Here is an 18,575-nt window from a genome sequence, read left to right as displayed (position 1 = left end):
CCTTCTGTTTCCTGTAGCCAACCTGCTTGATATTAATGCATGAAATTTTGCATCCCGCATGTAAGTGCCCACGGTTTTCCCTGTGTCTATGCAGGTTTTACCTGGGTACAAATAATCTAGTTTTAGTCTAGCATAGTAAGTGAGGGGAGATATTCATGGCGCCAATCGCTGCCATGGCTGGCCAATCCCCCTCCTAGCACATGATGCATGATACCCCTTCTGCATGGCTAATGCCCTGCATGATTAGAGCGTATGGGCTTCGGCCTGAGACGCACTTAGTCTCTCTCTCCCTAACCCGGAACCCTCCAAAATAAACTTAGTTTTAGTTATATTAGGAAAAAAAAATCTTCAACATCACCCCTGACAGCTGTTGCCCGAGTTAGTCCACCCTCCCGTATGCACCCTTTCCCCCCTGGCAAGCACCTGGCGTGTCGGCACCGCCACATGGTACAGGGGGGAGGGGGCGCAGCCCTGCGCGGTAGCTCGCCCCCACACAATGGACAATGCGCCCATTCTTCAGCAGCCCTTTACCCGCGGCAACCAACCTCCCGTTCCCGCCTGCCTGCGTCCTCCGGGAGAGATGACTGCTCCATCCGAGAATTAGACACGGCCTGCGGAGCACCTGTTTATACCAGCTCCTTCCTACTACCAAGACCCGTTCTACAACGACGCGGAAACGGATCACGTGAACGGGGGCGGATCTCCGAGAACATTTCACTGTCGCGTCTGCTGTTTCCACAATGCAACATCTGGCAAGTCGCGTCTGCTGTTTCCACAGTGCAACATCTGGCAATAAATGAGACTGACTTTCACGGTTACGAAACATTAATTAAATAAAAAGTAACTGGATATAATAAACCACAAAGTAATAATATAACACTACGTGTTATTTACTTTGAACTATTTTTAACTTATTTATAAAACACACATGGCTACCAACAAAACCAAATACTCGGCTTCTAATGGTCGCACGGAGTCGCATAAACGGAAGAGCTGGGCATATCCGATCTAATCCGTCCGTGAAATATCTCCGTTTAGGTGATCCGTCTCGCTTCCGTGTCAAACGCAAGACGCGAAATGTTCAGAAATCACATTTTAGAGTATCGAATTATAAACTACGTAATTTCTGTTCAACTAACAACTTTATTGCGTTTTGGCTGGCGTTCTCAACGCAATGGCGTATGTCCAAAAACTTACATCAAGTCATGCGCTCCCATTGCACAAATCTTTTAAAGATAACGCCTATATTTGAAGAGAAGAACCTTTAACGACCCAGACGTTATGTGCATAGAAGCCCACGATGGTTTTTATATTACATACATTATGTTTACACTTATTAAAATTTCACACAATGATAGAAAATCACTTTTTAAAATAAAATTATTGATAATTTTTATAATAAATATTAATTTTAAAAAGGAACCCAGGGTAAAAATATTTTCTATTGTTTCACATTTTTAAGTTACAGGGTTGGTGACGTCTGCAACTTGTGTGCTATACAAACAACTAGGACTTTCTTGCGTTGGTTGCTTTTTGCGCTGTTTCGTCGTTGCGTTCCTAGCGTAGTTTATTAGCCCAGCTTTAGTCCAATGTTAAGATTTAGAAAACGACAAAATGTTGTCAACAAGACGAATTTTGAAAGGTAAATGGACACAGAGGACATATTGTCTTTTCTCAATGTAACGATGTTAAGGGGAATAGAAAGGAGCCGAAATAAGCTATCTTGGTTTCAACATATTTTAGGTCATAATAATAGGTTGTTTGATTTTAAACATTTGGTTTCGTTAAAAGCACAGTATATACTTGAAGGAAATGGCTGAAGATAATTACAGTCTGCTACCTATAGTTTACCCCAGTCAAGTAATTAAAGTTTAGTATGGAATTCATTTTTATTAATACAAATGTAGTAGTTATTACTGTCAACGTGCCTTATATGTTATGGTTTTTGAAAATATTTCAATGTGTGGTTTCTGTCTTAACGAAATCAAACCAAAAAAAATTCAACATTTAACGATAAAAACAATTATGGCAAACAAACCGTTGAAACCAATATGGCGTCTTTTTCCGTAAAAGGAGTTATACCCCAATATCCTATATACTTGGGTTCTCTCTATGAATCCTTATTTTAAATTTTTCATCAAAATTACTGGCATAATAATTCATCATTCATCTTATTTACGTTAATGTTATTGTTTCTAACATACAGCTTGGCTGCATTATAATTAATGATTCTCTATTTGAACCAATTTTTAAGATCGGTTTTCAGTTACGCAAAGTCTTTGCAGGCTAATCAAATGAAGACGGTCACGATCCGCTACGGCCGCCATTTTTTAAAAAAGATCCGGCTACCGTGAGAGCTGTACGCACTGTCAATGATCACAGTATGAGAGATAACCATCTGTACCAGCCATGGCTATGCAAGCCGACCTGCGGCAGGTGTTCAACCGAAGCGATGTCTAGTGAAGAGCCTATGATGTACATTCTGTATTGCACAGACCCGAACAAGCCCGAATATCTACCTTCGGCCAACTTCGTCAGTTTTTTTGTTTATTACTTTACAAAATTGTGGATGGTTGGTTATGTTAGGTTAGTATAGCTACATTAAACGTTGGCCGAAGGTAGATATTCGGGCTTGTTCGGGTCTGTGCAATACAGAATGTACATCGTAGGCTTCCCATGCCTAGTTCCTGCTCGGTGACTTCTTCTACATCGATTGTTTACGTGTTCGATTTCGATAAATGCACTCTTGAGAGATGTGCGTTGTTAATGTTAACCCTGATAAAAGCGCTCGAAAGAATATTCAGTTAAAAGACGCTGCGGCAGAAATGCTTAGGCCCGTTCTACAATGGCACGGAACATTTCACTAATATGTTCTCCTGGAACATTTCACTATCGCGTCTGCTGCTTCCACAACGTAGGGAAACTCAAGAAATGACAACCAAATATATAAATATATAAATATATAAATATATAAATATATAGATACATATATAAATATATATATATAAATATATATATAAATAAATATATATATATATACACACATGCACACATATATTGCGCTAAGGCCAGAGACGCTGGCACTCTAAATCTTTTAACGCCGCCATTTTAAGCAAATTTACTCTACGCGCTAATGCTTACTTTCTCAACATTAAACTAATTCTACCAAGAAAGTAGGCGATCACAGTGATAGCCTCCCCCCTCCCCCCCCCTTGTCAAGGACCAGACCCAATAACTTGGAATAAATTAATAAAAAAATAACAACCGTAAATCAACAATAATGAACAATCTTTTAAATGTGAATAATAAGCTATCATGGTAATTTACTTTTACAAAGCATTTCAATAAACACATATGATTTACACCGTAGGCTGAAACATCGTAATAATGAGTATAATCGTAATAAATGAAATTTAAGATTAGTAGTTGTACCCTTCCCCCCTTCTGCTCAAACGAAATAAATTTCTAGCTTACGCTCCACTCTTGTCCTCACCTCCCGAAAAGATCTAACTTGTTCTCCACCGCGGTTTTCACAACAGATGGGCTAAACAGCCATCTGGCGTGGGGGGGGGGGGGGGGGGGGGGGGGGAATCGTCGAATGTATACTCTGTTCAAGATAAGGTGAGATATTATTTTGACAGGTGCTGCTAAAAACATTAAAAAAAATACAGCAGGGTATTATATCAACATAATAGCTATTGATACATGATTGATTATAGCTAGTCTAGTGGTACACGAGTAAATAATTAAATAAATATATTTCTTGTTTATTACTCACAAGCACCAAATTTTCTACAACGAAAATAAAATATACACTCCAGATAGCACTTAATATTTGAAGTAGGTCCTTTTTTTTTTTACTAAAAATATATTCTATTTTAATTTTTAGTGCTACTGATGACCTACATTATGTAATTTTCTTTTAAGCTTTAGTACTATAAGAAATGTGATAAAACCCAAATATTTACTAATGACCTTTCAAGACGTCAAAAATGTATTAAAATAGCTATTGAAGGGACAATTATTATAAAAAAAAATTGGTTGTCCGTAAAGTCGGTTTACGGACGACAGTTTAACGTGACAACGTCATAACAAAACATTAATGAAATGATTGCATACTTTCATGAATAAAATAGATTAATTTTTATTGAATTATCACTATTTTGTATGGATACAAAGGAGTGAAATGAAATCTACAATTTAATTGATAAATTTACTTTTATTTGCACTCTTTAATTCAAATATGTTTATTACTTTAACGAACAGATTATTTTAACTATAACGTTTATACATGTTTGCTATTTAATTTCTTCCAATCTGTGTTATTCTGATCAAGGATAGGACGATGATAAGAAAAGTAGGAAATGAATGGGAGTGTTTAGAGTTTAATGTGCCTCAAAAAAGTCAAATCGATGGTTGTTCCAATCGAGTGGAAGAGAGATAGATGCGGCGCAAGCGTACAATGGGCGTTACGGGACACAGCGTAACGGGACAATGAGTCGTCCTTTTTCGTGCGTGCAGCCGGCGTTCATCGATTTATTAGACGCTGTCACGTCAAAAAAAAATTAAAAAAAATTCCGACTCCCTGCATGACTGGGAGGTATTCAGTTTAAACCCATAAACTCTCGAGTCACCCGGATACTGACTTAATCCTCCTCTCGCCCCCTCACCAGACAACAAACACCCCCACCACTGCAGTAACATCGCAGAAACACGCCGCGCGCCGCCACACCTGCACTCACGCACGCCACAGGCCGGCTCTTCCTCCATTGTTCCCCTCCTCCATCACACGAGCAGGCCTGCCAACCGCCCAACCCGCAGCTCTGCAGAGAGAGCGCTGGTACTAGTACTACTGACTGGTACTACTTATATAGTACCAGCGCTCTCTCTGCAGGGCTGCGGGTTGAGCAGTTGGCAGGCCTGCTCGTATGCTGAAGGAGGCTAGTATGTGGTGAAGTTCGAGTGGTCTACAGCTACAGACAAGATTCTATGGTGTTATAAAAACGCAAATTTCGTGATTAAAAATATTGGCTCTCGTCACGATCCTAATAAAAAGTACATATTAAGCACAATAACGTTGATCAACTGCTACAAAAATGTGTACGTAAAACAATACTGCATATATTGATAAGAGTAAGTTAAAAAAAAATCTAAAAAAAAAAAAACAATAAATATCCTTCTGTGATTTTTTTTTTTTTAGTTCGCGAAAAAATGAAACATTTTTTCAAATTGTTTGAACACTATTAACATTAGTAAAAAAAATGCATTGTTTAAAACCCAAAATCAAATGTATTTCTATAGGCCTTTCGTCATATCTGTAGGTAATTACCTATAGACTGTTTAAAATTTACCTAACTTAAATTTTGGATATGGAGTAACAGAAATTTTGAAAAATAAACTCTCTAAACCAACGTTTTTAAGCCAATCATGGGCCTTTAATTTCTACAATGGTGTCTTAATAAACTTCGATGTTTTTTGATAAAACATACTCGGTTTAGTTTTATAAATGCTAGCGATTAATATCCGGTGAAATATCGTTATTATATGCATAGGCGCCGACTTCTAGTTTTCAGAGGGGGGGCAAGGGGCAAGTCTCATATTGTGGGGCACTTTTAGTGATATGCTATTGCTGTATCTATCTTTCACTGTCGTGTGTGATTGTTGCATGCATAAATTAAATAGGCTTACTTTCCAACCATTTTCGTTATAAGTTGTAATTTTAAGTTACAAATTCGATATAACGACACGTTTTTGAAGTATAAAAACCATATCCATAATAAAATTTGAACATTCTCATTTAGACTTGATAATAATTTACCATAATTTTGAGTCAGTGGGTGTAGAATGGAAAATGCATTAAGAACAAGCTACAATTTATTTACAACATAGCAGGTAACACACAATTACCAACATTCATTCATTAAAGTTCGGATCTCAACAAGTGTTGGCTTGTTAATTTGAAATTATTCCATTACACCAAAAACACATGTAAATAACATAAAAAGTTTGATTTGTAAATACAGTAAGAACAGTCATCACTTACACGAAAATGTGTTTTGCCGAATCGGATTCTTCAAAATGAAAGATGTCGCGATTTCATTCAAATCCAAACAATTGGCAGTACTTGAATGGGCATTCAGAAGGGCTATATGGTTCAATCTCGCCTCTGTCATAGTAGATCTTAAGTAGTTTTTTAATCTACGTAGCATCGAAAATGATCGTTCACTTTCACATGTAGTAATTGGAATAACCATGATGATTCGTACAAGCTTGTGAAGTTCATCAAAATAGTCTTTCATATGCTGCATACCATCAGATTTTAAGATGTCAACCACATCTTTGAAGTTTGCAGGGGATTTTAAATTTTGCCCCTTCAGGACATCATGGAACATATCGCGATGCATTTCTAGCCGTTTGCTGTTGAAGTCGTTTCCATAAAATGCTACAACTTCGTCAGCTGGAAAAGAAGGGGTCAAAAGAAAATGTTCCACAGAGGTCAGCAATTTCCTTGCTTCAACATCAAATCTGGTTTTGAGACCTGATAGTATATTATCCATGACTTCAATGTATATCTGCCTATAATTTTCTTTAGGAGTGAATTCATGAGGTGGAGTAGGACCATCATATCTTGCTGGCAATTTTCTTTTTCTATTTTCTCGTGGAGGCTCTAAATTCAAAGCCTTTGAGTTGTGATCAACTTTTGACCAAAATGCATCAAACTGCTCTCGCAGCTGTTTTACTGTGTCCTCCAAAACACACAGAATGTGGCACGAATCTTTCATATGCAGCATTTTGCCTTGTAATGATTTGTTTGCGGCAGAAAGATGCTGGAAAATTAAACACAACAGTTCAAGCATTACCAGTGTATCTGATTTTTCCAGATATCTGAGAAATCCGGAAGCTTTGGTGGCAGCCTCGCTGGAATCTTGACTAGAAAATTCGTCTAGAAAGGCTATAACATTACTGTAGTTAGACAAAAGAGTCTGAAGAGAACAGTAACGCATAACCCATCTTGTAGGACATAGTGGCCTTAAATTCTTGCTGTGTTCTTCTTGAAACCTTTTAAACCACTCAAGGCGTTTTGGGGAATGCTTAATAAACCCAATAATCTCACGCAGTAAGTTCATTGCATCTCTAGCAGTTGGAACATTCTTGATGCTATCTTGAGTAACTAGATTAAGAGAGTGAGCTTGACAATGGACAAATAAGGCTCGATTTTCTAATTCTCTAATTTTCTTCTGCAGACCTGAATGAACACCTGCTACATTACTGGCTCCATCAAAACACTGACCTCTGAGGTCCGACACTGGTAACTGAAGACGAACTAGAACATCGTTTGTTATGTTGAATAAGGTTTGAGCTGTAGTGTCGGGGGTTTCGTAGAATCCTAAAAAAAGTTCTTGAATTTCAAGATTTGTATCTACTGTTCGTACACAAAATGACACTTGTTCCTTAGTTGTACAGTCAGTTGTTTCATCGACTATCAATGAAAAATGTTGGTTCTCTTTAATCTCGAAAACAAGCTTATTCACCACTGCATGTGACAAAATAGACAATATTTCGTTAACGATGTCGTGAGAAATCCATTTATAACCATCTCTTTGTAACCAAGCATCTAGTTCCATGCTGTCCTCAGCTCTTAATTTCAGTAGTTTCAGGATATTTGATGACTCGTCATTGTGACCCCGAATTGCCAATCCTTGAGTTGCTAGAAACCGCACACTGCCTATAATTTTACCCAAAGCAATTCGGGCCTCATCCATTTCTTTAGCTTTTTTTGTGGACAATTGTTTGAGCACATTAGTACCAGCTTGAGAATGAAAATCTGCCTCCGTGCATTCCCTGTGAAACCGAGACTTCTCATGTTCATTGAATTTCTCAATCGCTTTTTTCCAATTGCAGAATCCTAGTTCCACAAAAGCTGCACTAAAAGTTTTATTCACACACTTATTCTGAGAGTAAATAGTTTTACATATTTTACAAAATACCTTATCCTTATTATTGTCATATTCAAGCCAAGCAAATTTATTTTCCCAGTCTCTAATAAAATGTCGATTACCTTCTTTTTTTGTTCCGAAAGTCTTTTTTCGTTCTTCACCACCTTCACCAGTAACAGGAACTTGTGCTTCTTCCTTCTCCTTTGTTGATGAGGCAGAAGTTGTCTGCTGATTGCTGTCGGTAACAGTCAGATCTGTGTGTTGTACAGTTTTATCACTGGGCAGTTTTTTTATGTACTTCCACATAATGCACCACAGTTAAAGTGAATAAGTCAATTATATTACACACCTTAAAACTTTATAAATTCTAACGTGCACATTGGCATGTTTTCACTCACAATAAAAACATTGAAATACTCGGCATCGGTAAATACAAACCGCAGGGAAGGCAACATTTAAAAACAAAATAAATTGATGTTCCAACTGATAGCAGTCGTGAACGTAAAGGGTTGTAACATTTGAAAGCAAAAGATACCGAAAGCGAAAGTGACACCTGATAGCATGTGAAAGGCGGTAAAACGTCCGAGCACAAATTATGCCGATAAGTGACACCCGATAGCAGCACATCCTGCCAACGCAGTGATCCTGTGGTCGTAATCGGAGCCCATGTGATATGCACCATGTCTATAGCGTGACCACCATGAGTCGTAAAACGTAAACTTTGATTGACAATCACCTTACCTTAAAATTATTCTGAAAGTTCTAGTTATGTTACACTTCAAGAATGTAACTAATAATTTTTGTGACCAACGAGGAGGGGCGACGCCCCTCTTATCTGTTCAGTGGGGGGGCAACCGCCCCTCCTGCCCCCCCATAGTCGGCGCCTATGATTATATGAGGCAATGAAATCTTTGAACGTTTTTATAATACGAAACCATGAAAACTCATGTAATGTTTATAATGTAATTCCACTAGTTGCCTCGTTAGTTATGTCATATGCGAAGAATGCACTTTAATGCTTTCCGATTAGATTTCAAAGATATCACAAATGAACGAAACTGCAACAAAAAGTACCTACTACAAGTATATGGGCGTTTAATCTCAAGCTGTATATTTATGCCCAGATTTCTAAAGCTAAAGTTAATCATATTTTACCGTACTATAGATATCGGAATACGCGTTAAAAATTAATATTTTTTTGTCAAAATAATCGCTGCACACTACAACTATTAACAATATTTTTATTTAAAAAAAATTAAATATTTAAAAAATTATACGACACTGATTTTAAATAAAATCCAGCAATTAAAATACTGTTACGAACGAGAGCAAGGCCGGGACACGTGCAGGTGCAGAGTTGGCTGGCGGCTGCCGCAACATGATATGCGCCGCGCGCGCCTGGAAGATAATAAGGATTGTGGCTCCCCCCCCCCCTCTTCCTACCCACCTCTCCCCGCGCGGCGCCCTGTCTTTGACACGTAACTGAAACCTGACAGATGTGGAGTTACGCGAGCCGCCGACAAGTGTTTCGAGAGATTTCATTTCTGCCGTCGGGTCGGCGCGAAATCACGCGACTGGCCCCGGCCGCGCTCGTGAGTTCCAGAAATGGCGGCTGATATATAAAAAGAGGACGTCGGCCTCAGCAGCCTTCCCGCGGCGGAGCTTCCGGGGCGATAGTGCGGCAGAGTGGCGATGTCCTTGGAAGAAGGTTCCAGGGCGAAGAGTTCAATCCGGGCGATAGTTTCGCGGATGAGGCGGAGTCCCGAGCGAAGTTGCGAGCGAGGCGTCGAGTGGATCCTCGGCGAAAGCAAGTGCGTCAGCGGCGGCGGAGTGCGGCGACGTAGTACCGCGGCGGAGATCCACGAGGGGTGCTGCGGCGAGAGTTGCGCCAGAGGTGCGGCCCAGCGGATCGTAAGAAACGAATGACTGGGGAATAGACATTTCTTTAAGCGTAATTAATCCATTTTAGAAGATTATTTGTAAGTGACATAAGTAGTGGCAATAAATAAAACTGTGTAGTAAAATCTATTAATTGGGCTATCCTTTACGAACCCGCGGTACATCGTAACATTTTGGTGTCAGAAATGGGATAGCCTGGCAGAAATCTCTCGAAACACGTGTCGGCGGCTCGCGTAACTCCGCAGCTGTCAGGTGTCAGTTACGTGTCAAAGGCAGGGCGCCGCGCGGGGAGTGATGGGAAGGAGGGGGGGGGGGGGAAACGACAATCCTTGTTATCTTCCAGGCGTGCGCGGCCAATGTCACGTTCGTAACAATATTAATGATTTTTTAAAGGATTTTATTTCACTGGATGAAAAGCACTATATATTTTATTCCAGAAATCCTTTCATCAATTCAATAAATTTATAAAAACATTCAGACGTAATTAAGTCTAAAAATCAAAACATGTGTTCATTATGGTAGGATTCGTTAATCAAATACATATTTCTTACTGCTCCATAAGCTTTATATATACGATATTTTATTAGAAGCCTCAAATTACTCTCATTTAACCAACTTAGCGGTAGAATGTCGAAAAATTAAAAAAAAAATTCATTACATAAATCTTTATGTTTGTAATTCATACTCAGTTTCTTACTTTCACATATAGTCGATACTTGATATGAATATTGTTGTTTAAAACAAATAACCCATTATAACCCGGTTATAAGCCATTAAGGGTGTAATTTCATAAAAGGGGGAAGAAAATGGTATAGATATTGTGTGTATTATTCATAACATATATTTTAACACTAGCCTGAAATTTAGAATGATACGAAGCAATTGGTAGTTGTATTTTTTTAAAAAGGTCGTCATTTTAACTCCCGAATTATCATCTTCGGAGATAACATTTTACTGTCATAAAATAAAAATTACACACTTTTCAAATAATTTGCGGTCAATTTTTAAGAAACTAGCTAGCATGTAACTCTTTATGAGTTTCTTAACTCCCACTTAAGTAGATTCAGTGATATGAATATTTCTCTCTATAGAACCAAACATACCCCAATTTCATCCTATTAGAGGTTAAATTTTGTAATGGTAAGTATACAGAGCTTATGTGTTAATCCAGTATATGGGTTATACCAGTTTTAAATCTTATCCAAATCGATTAGATAGCAAGGTCGTGATATAGTAAGAAACATCCAAATTGTCAAACTTTCACATGTTGATAAGGAGTAAGATAAGAGTGCTTATAATACGTTTAAAGAGCATGTAAAATATCAAGATAATTGAAAATATTTATGTGATCAAAAATTGTTTATTTGCAGTATGATTGTACGCAGTCAACAAGTTTTTGAGTAAAGCCAATGTTTGTGTGTATATTACTAATATAGCCTGCCTATACATGCGAAAGTTTTAAAGACTGAATGTTGGTAACACAATTAGTTCTTTACAGCCAAATTTATAAACAGAGGTTTCCAATATATTAGAATAAAATCATATGGTACATTTTATCCCGTCACAACTCGTAGTTCCTTATAGAAAAGTCATTAAAACCCATTTACAATGATAACTCTTGGTGACACGGACCACAGTAGTGATATCAATAGGGATTAGCCAAATGTCTATGTTTAAATGTCAATAATCATTTCGTTTGCATAATAATTTAGTTTAAAATTTATGACATAAGTGATTTAGGTATTTTATTTTTCATACCATCAAGTGGCGATGTGTCTGCGAATACAGACATTTTCATAGCTATACAGGTAGCTATATCAAAAAACCTAGCTAATTTAAAACAGAGACTGAAAAAAAAACCTATTTAGAGCACCTACTCTTGAATCTGTGTGTGAATGTGTGAATGACTTGTTTTAATGTAATACCTACTACCTAATATCTTGTTTTGACAACGCAGAATTTTTTAACTGTTAATTACTTTCCAGCATATTATGCCTATGCTTAATTTTTAGTTACCTGTATATTAACTTATTGGTCAACTGTTCAAATGTTAACCTCAAATCTTTGAAAATTTAGTCAAAGCTTAATTCTGCTTTTCATCGTGTTACTTATTTTATCTTGTTACCTATTTTATCATCAAATATGTATATCTTATGCTTTTTTTTATTTCAATGTATGATTGTAACAAAAAGGGATATCGCCTCAACTTCGCCACCAAAAAAAATGATAGTAAATAAATAAATAAATGGAGTGAATGCTTGAGACTTAATAGAAATCTAACACTTAAACGACGGGTACCACAGCTAGAAGATATTTTATGCGTGTTAACTATACATAATTTCTTACCTCTCTTATAAGATGTCGAATTTTGGAAAATGGTTAAGAGTACTCGTTTTGTGTATTTGATATTAATACCCAGTATTTGACCTTCAGTGTTATTGGCTTAGAAAGTGTGATTTTTTTTATTTATTATAAAAACAAACTTACACCATTTTGCTATTGAAATTTGAACACGTGACGAAAAGGTCTTTTCAGTGTAGGTATATTAGGGCATACATAGGTTATTTAAGTACGTGAGTCGTGTTGTGCCCGCGTCTAAAATTAAGACTCGCTCTTCAGTTCCAGTTTTTCATTTTTAAGTGGCTAAAAACACTCGCCCAATGAAAGCCTTACAATTTATTTGTGCGTAGGCTTATACTTCAGACAACAGTGAGGAACTTTGACAAAGGGGACCTATTTTCAATATTTTAAAAATTCGTTTTAGAGCACCAAAACTCTCTCGATGCGAAGGAAAAAGAAAGAAAAAAACCTTTCGTCATGCGTTGTGACGAGCAAGTTCCGAAAGAAACGAGAAGAGAAGTGAAACGGACGTGTTCGTGCGGTAGAAATTCTCGTAACTTCCGCAGGAGGCGAAAGGAACGTCACAGTCTTTAAGTCGCGCGATGCTGTTCAACTCGCCGCGTAATTACATTCGGTCGAATTCTACGAGAGGCATTGTCTCTCCGACAGCTCCTCTCCCGACGATTGCACGCGGAAATTGCCCAATTTGACACGGCATTTAAACCTCGGCGTTTGACGACGCGAATGCTTCCTGCTCTCGCTTCTCGTTTCCGACCCAAGGAAGTTAATAACTTAGCGGGGAAAGTTTTTTTGGTTAAAAGCTTGTTGCTTAATTTAATACTCTTATAGAATGCGGAGTGAAAAAACCGACGCGTAGTAAATTACCTAACGAATCTTCTTTCTATTCATTTGAGCAAAAAAAAATGTGAGGGAGTCCTTCATTACTCGCCACAGATGTGTAACATCCAACCTCGGTAACGAGAAATTTCATGTGTCCTCCTGTTGCAAATACACAGATAGTAAGAAACTCACAGAAGGCGACGGTAAACCATCGTTTAATAATCTTGCCAAGAAAACCTCCTGGGGAAAACCACTACACTGACGTTACCTGACAATTATTTTACGTATTATTTATGTGGCAAGACCAAACTCTACCTAAACCTTTACCTTTTACGCAGAAAAGATTTTTGAAAATACAACGAACGCGGGTTATTTTGGCGTCTGGCTCGGGGTTAGTGAATAGTAGGTTTCTCGTGTAGGGTGGATTTAAGAGATATGCGTGCTGCGCAACGTCGACAAAAATGAATCTGGCCGAAAAGCCAGAAAAAGGCAGTTTTGTTTGGTGGCCGCGGAGGTAATTATTGTGCCGGTGACTCAGGCAGCCATATGGGGGGCTCCGGCCACAATAGTGGGTCACGCAGACCACCCGCCTGTCACAACGTCTAGTCCCCAAGGACGGGGGGCGACCCACCAGGGGCCCGTATCACGAAGGTAAGAGGGTACGAGTCTTCTTTTTAACCATTGTACAAAAATACGCTCTGGTGATCACAAGTTGTAACGAACACGTGTTTCACACTGATTCTCTAAAGTTGTCACGGACAAGTAAAAATTTCAGTCGTGTGTGAAAAGTTTCGTTAGTTTATAACTACTCTTATAAGAAAAATTGGCAAGTTAGGCTACCAAACCCGTTACTTACAAGATTTGGCAACACAACCACTACTCAATTTGAAATAGGAATAGAGCACATTGGCAGAATACTATTTAATAGCTTACCTTACAAAATAATGGAAATCAGCAACATAGACAAATATAAAGCTACCATAAAAAATACACTTATATGCAATCAATTTTACAGTTTAAAAGAATTTATGGAGTATACTGCTGAAAGAGGAGAAACATTCTTGTTACAGCCAGACTCCCCTGTATAGCTACAATGCCTAACATCAATATCCTTATACCCTAAATCCTGCATAATTTTTTTTCTTACTTAATAAATATAAGAAATCGCTTGACATATCATGTCCATGGGGATGTATAAAAGAAACAATGTACCTAATATTTGTAATCCAGATTATCTGAAATTTTTTTATCACTATTTGTTTTACTTCAAAGTTATATGTATGTAAAACTAAATATGTATGTGTATTTAAAACTGTGTACATGTAAAAATGTATGTATATGTATAACTGTAAATATGCAAATGACATGTTCCATAGCCTTATGGTTTCTACCAAAAGAAGGTTCAATGGAATACAAATAAATAAATAAAAAAATAAAATAAACCAAGCATATATCTTAACAATATTTAGCAACATAACTAAACATGTATTTTAAAATATTTAGCAACATAAACTTGTAACTAACAAGATATGGCAACACAACTTAATTTAACTTATATACTGTAGTATGTATTGTATTATTGCTTAAATTCGTTCATGATTCTACTTCATCTGCAATTTTTATTTTAACTCAGTATGGAAAAAACTAAGTAGAAGTGTAGAACACGATTAGTAAACAAGAAGAACGAATCTTTAAGGCCGGGTTTATAAACTACGCAAGAATACACGCAAAACGCAAAGAAGTTCAACAACGACGTTTTCCAAGACTCGTTTATAAAGTACGCAAGACGCAAAAAAGGCAAACGCAAGCATCAGTCACCTTTCAACTTCTTACATTACGGCTTGTGTTTCCGCCATCACATTGGAAGGGAAGCGTTCTGAAAACTTTCAAAGACGCAGACGCGTTATGCACACAGAAGAAGAATACATGTTTTTATTATTACATACATTACATTTTCACTTGTTAAACTTTCGCATAGTGAAAAAAAAAAAAAATGACATTCACACTTTCTGTTTTTATGATAAACACGAACAAATTAAAAAAAAAAAAAAAAAAAAAAAAAAAACAGGGGAAGTAATTTGGGTGCTATAGGCGTAGTTAAAAATTTCAAGTTGAATAACTGGTAACGTCAGGTAATTTTTTTGCTTTAAAAACGACAGTGACTACTAATTACTTTCAGATGTGTAATCATGTTTAACAATAGTCACAACATGATGGCATTTTTACGATTCTTCCTAGAGAGATATTTTTAAACTAATAAACAAACTTCCAGCATATTAGTCTTTATGCAGCTACGATTAATTTTTCTATCCAATTGCTAAACAGTTAACTTTAACTTCAGAACAGACACCCACATCATAGAATTATACCTCCGTACTTTAGTCCTCTGTAGCGTAACCGGATGCACTCTTGCTTACGGTGCGCAGGGGTCTTGGGTTCGAGTCCCGAGTAAGGCATGAATGTGAAAAATTAAAAAAAAATTAAACAAATCTTATGTTGGCTGCGTTGTTGCGTCCATTACGTAGTTTATAAAACTGGTTTTAATTCCCACAGTGTGAGGTATAACCACACCAAGCTCGCAAATCCAACGCCGTGTAAACAAAATGTGCCATCAGAAAAGTCCAAAACCAGCCAATACTTATAATCGACGTGTGCGCTTGTTTTTTAATCAATTATTCACAGACACACACGTTGATTGAAATTATTAAATTAAGTTATACTTGGACGAACATTATTTTTTTTTCTTCCAATATTTTAAAGTCACGAATATATCACTAAAACTGACATAGGTACTGAACACGCGAGATTATACAACCTCGACAAACTCGTCAAATGCGCTCCGCCACGAGACACGTTTTCGACACTTGTACTGGCAGCAAGAGCCATTACTGCTTAAATAGTCTATGCTGGGCCCTAGAAATGTTTTACTGCGCACATAAGGGCGTGCAACGAAGGTGGCACAGCCACTGCGCTGAAATAACCGGTACCTAAGTTTTTTTTTCCTCCTTCGGGTATATGAACTACAGCAATCAATAATTGCAAATCATCATACGAAGTTGTTTACAAACACCGTTTACAGATCAACAATGACAATGTGTTACAAACAGTGGCGGATCCAGGATTTTGGTTTGGGAGGGGCTTGATCCAGCTGAGGCTAGGCTTTATCAAGGCAAACACTAAAACAATAGTGGACCCAAATGCTTTTGGAGGGGGCTTGAGCCCTGGATCCGCTACTGGTTACAAATAGGAAGGTCAAGGATGGAGGGTAAGGAGATCAAAATGGTGTGGCCAAAAATATGGTCAGGGAAGATTGTTGTACAAAGACAACCAACTTCTGTACATTAAATTTCTGTAACATTACAGAAATGTGTCAAACTTTTACAGTATACCCTGTCGTTACGTGCTTGATTGTTTTATACTTGTTTCGATATTATGGCGCGAGTATTTGCTCTGCCGGGTACAGTTTTAAAATTGTTAACTAAGATGCAGCTTGTTATTTGGTTGGAAGGGGGAAAAATTATAATGTTTAATGATTGCTTGATACTACTGTTGTGTACACAGCTCCCCAGGGAGAGGGGGGGGGGGGGGAGAGCTGCGTGGTACCACGCACAATTTGGGTGCTCTAATGATACACAACCGAGTGGTGGTTGTCATTAACTTAGTGATAACAGTAACATTACGCCTTGGCATGTCCCACACACATCAAGATAAAAAATCCAATGCTGCCACTTCAGCAAATTTAATGTTGATTCCAAGTTAAGTTTTAAATAGGCGTGATAATATTTAGACCTGTTGTTTTTATTTCTATTTTTTCAAAGTAATAACTTTCATTTCTTACGACAGTTCCTATTCCATATACGCCCTCATAGCAAATCTCAGGAAAATATTATATACTGGCCGAACTAAATGCTTAAGCACGCAAAATCTCTACAGAGAAGACTGTAGTTTGCAATCTTATCACTTATAAGTGCAAACTAAACATTTATCTTTCTAATGATGAAGAAACAGCTGAAACTTAGGCATGAGACGAGACTACGTTTACATGAAGAAAAAAAAGCAGTCTGATCATTTAATATATTTCTAAGACGTTGGAAGAAAGGATATAAGTAAAATAATGTTTTCTTCAATCATGATTTAAATTCAATTTAGAATTGATATCTGCATAACATTAAAAAAAAAACTTGTCATACTAACTAAACTTCATCGAAATATAGCCAATACCATGGGCTAATTATAACGTTTTCAGTGCTCAAGTTACAGATGATTGTAAGAAAAATAAATGCATAGATTTTTTCAAATACATCGAAAATTTAAAAAAAAAATGCATTTAGGCATATTAATTATGCTTAAGCGCTAGTTTTAGGGTTTCACGTTCCAATTCTGTACGATCCCAAACTATTTAGGCTGACAAAAAAATCAGTGTGGGTGCTCAGCAAGTAATTTGTCAACCGCGTAGAACATTCAATAAGAAAAAAAAATAGTTTCGCTTACTTTATAACAAAGCTTGAAACCTCGATTATACACAGTGTTTTTATGTTTATAAAAAAGTTAAAGGTAATTTATGTGGATGCTCACCCATTCAAAAATTCAAATCGCGAACCCGCGTACACCGAAACGAAATAATCGCGCACAGTCCTACATAAAACCTCACGCACAGAGCACAACTACTGGCCGTATGGCGATGGCAACAGCAACGCCAGCATTGTCGCTTGCGATCTCTCCCCTCCTCCCGACAAAACACACGTAGAAGGGGGAAGTCAGGTCTGCCGAACAACCGCGGGAGGGGAAGGAGAAACAAGTTTCAGGTAATTGTGCCGCTACTACTCGCGCGAAAAACATCTTGCCGTTCTTCAAGCCCGGTTTTGCAGTGCATACCCATTGACCAAGGACCAAGGACGTACGCAGAACAGGGTTGGGGGGGGGAAGAGAGTCTTTCTTCCGATATCACACAAAAATATATAACAAACTATCATTCTCACCAACGAAAGGGAAAAAAAAAATTGAAAGCAAACAGCGAGCAAAGTGGTTCTATCCCTCCCCTTCCTTCCCAAAATGAAATTTTGTGTATGTTGCTGCGAGGAGTGGATACAAGATTGACATCTAGTAGTGAAGGAAGGGGAATAGGGCACCGGGACTCTGAGATATCCCCTCCCCACTACAACCAAGGGGCCAGTGATGCTCCTTCAGAAAAATTCCCTGTTATTAAGATTGAAACTAAGTCTAGATTTTAGTTCCAGACTTATTTATTAGTAGTAACACACCCATCTTAGATAAGTGTTTAAAATAAAGAAATACCCCAAAAAATTTACTTAAAATATTTTATCCAGTGCATCTTTTAACCTCCTGGGGTGGACCCGCCTCTGTGCTTACATGTGGACATTCTGGAAATCTGCTTTTGACAATAACTCCTGTCAACAATTTTAATACAGCCTTGTTCCAAATTACAACTTATTATGGGAAAATAGTTAAACATACATTCTAAAGCCAGAAAAAAAACTCTTAGCAAGGAATTAAACTGTTAAAAATAGCTGCAATACACTATACATTCCAAAGTGTGCA

General features: G+C 37.6%; 1 protein-coding gene across 4 annotated transcripts in view; it reads right to left on the bottom strand.

The window, feature by feature from the left end:
- LOC134528262 (echinoderm microtubule-associated protein-like 2) overlaps nucleotides 1–17,724 on the bottom strand; it is a 253,916-nt gene extending 236,192 nt beyond the window's left edge. For 2 of the 4 annotated variants that reach the window (XM_063361727.1, XM_063361724.1), the window contains exon 1: nucleotides 17,592–17,724. Coding sequence is in view for 1 of the 4 variants with exons in the window: in XM_063361731.1 (XP_063217801.1) it covers nucleotides 17,592–17,595 (4 nt within the window). In the remaining 3 variants the exon portion in view is untranslated. The remainder of the gene's footprint in view (nucleotides 1–17,591) is intronic. The other 2 variants (XM_063361729.1, XM_063361731.1) reach the window with 2 other exon arrangements.
- Nucleotides 17,725–18,575: the final 851 nt, after the last annotated feature.

Source organism: Bacillus rossius, chromosome 1 (assembly GCF_032445375.1).
Source record: "Bacillus rossius redtenbacheri isolate Brsri chromosome 1, Brsri_v3, whole genome shotgun sequence".
NCBI lineage: Eukaryota > Metazoa > Arthropoda > Insecta > Phasmatodea > Bacillidae > Bacillus > Bacillus rossius.
This window is presented reverse-complemented; position numbering and strand designations above follow the sequence as displayed.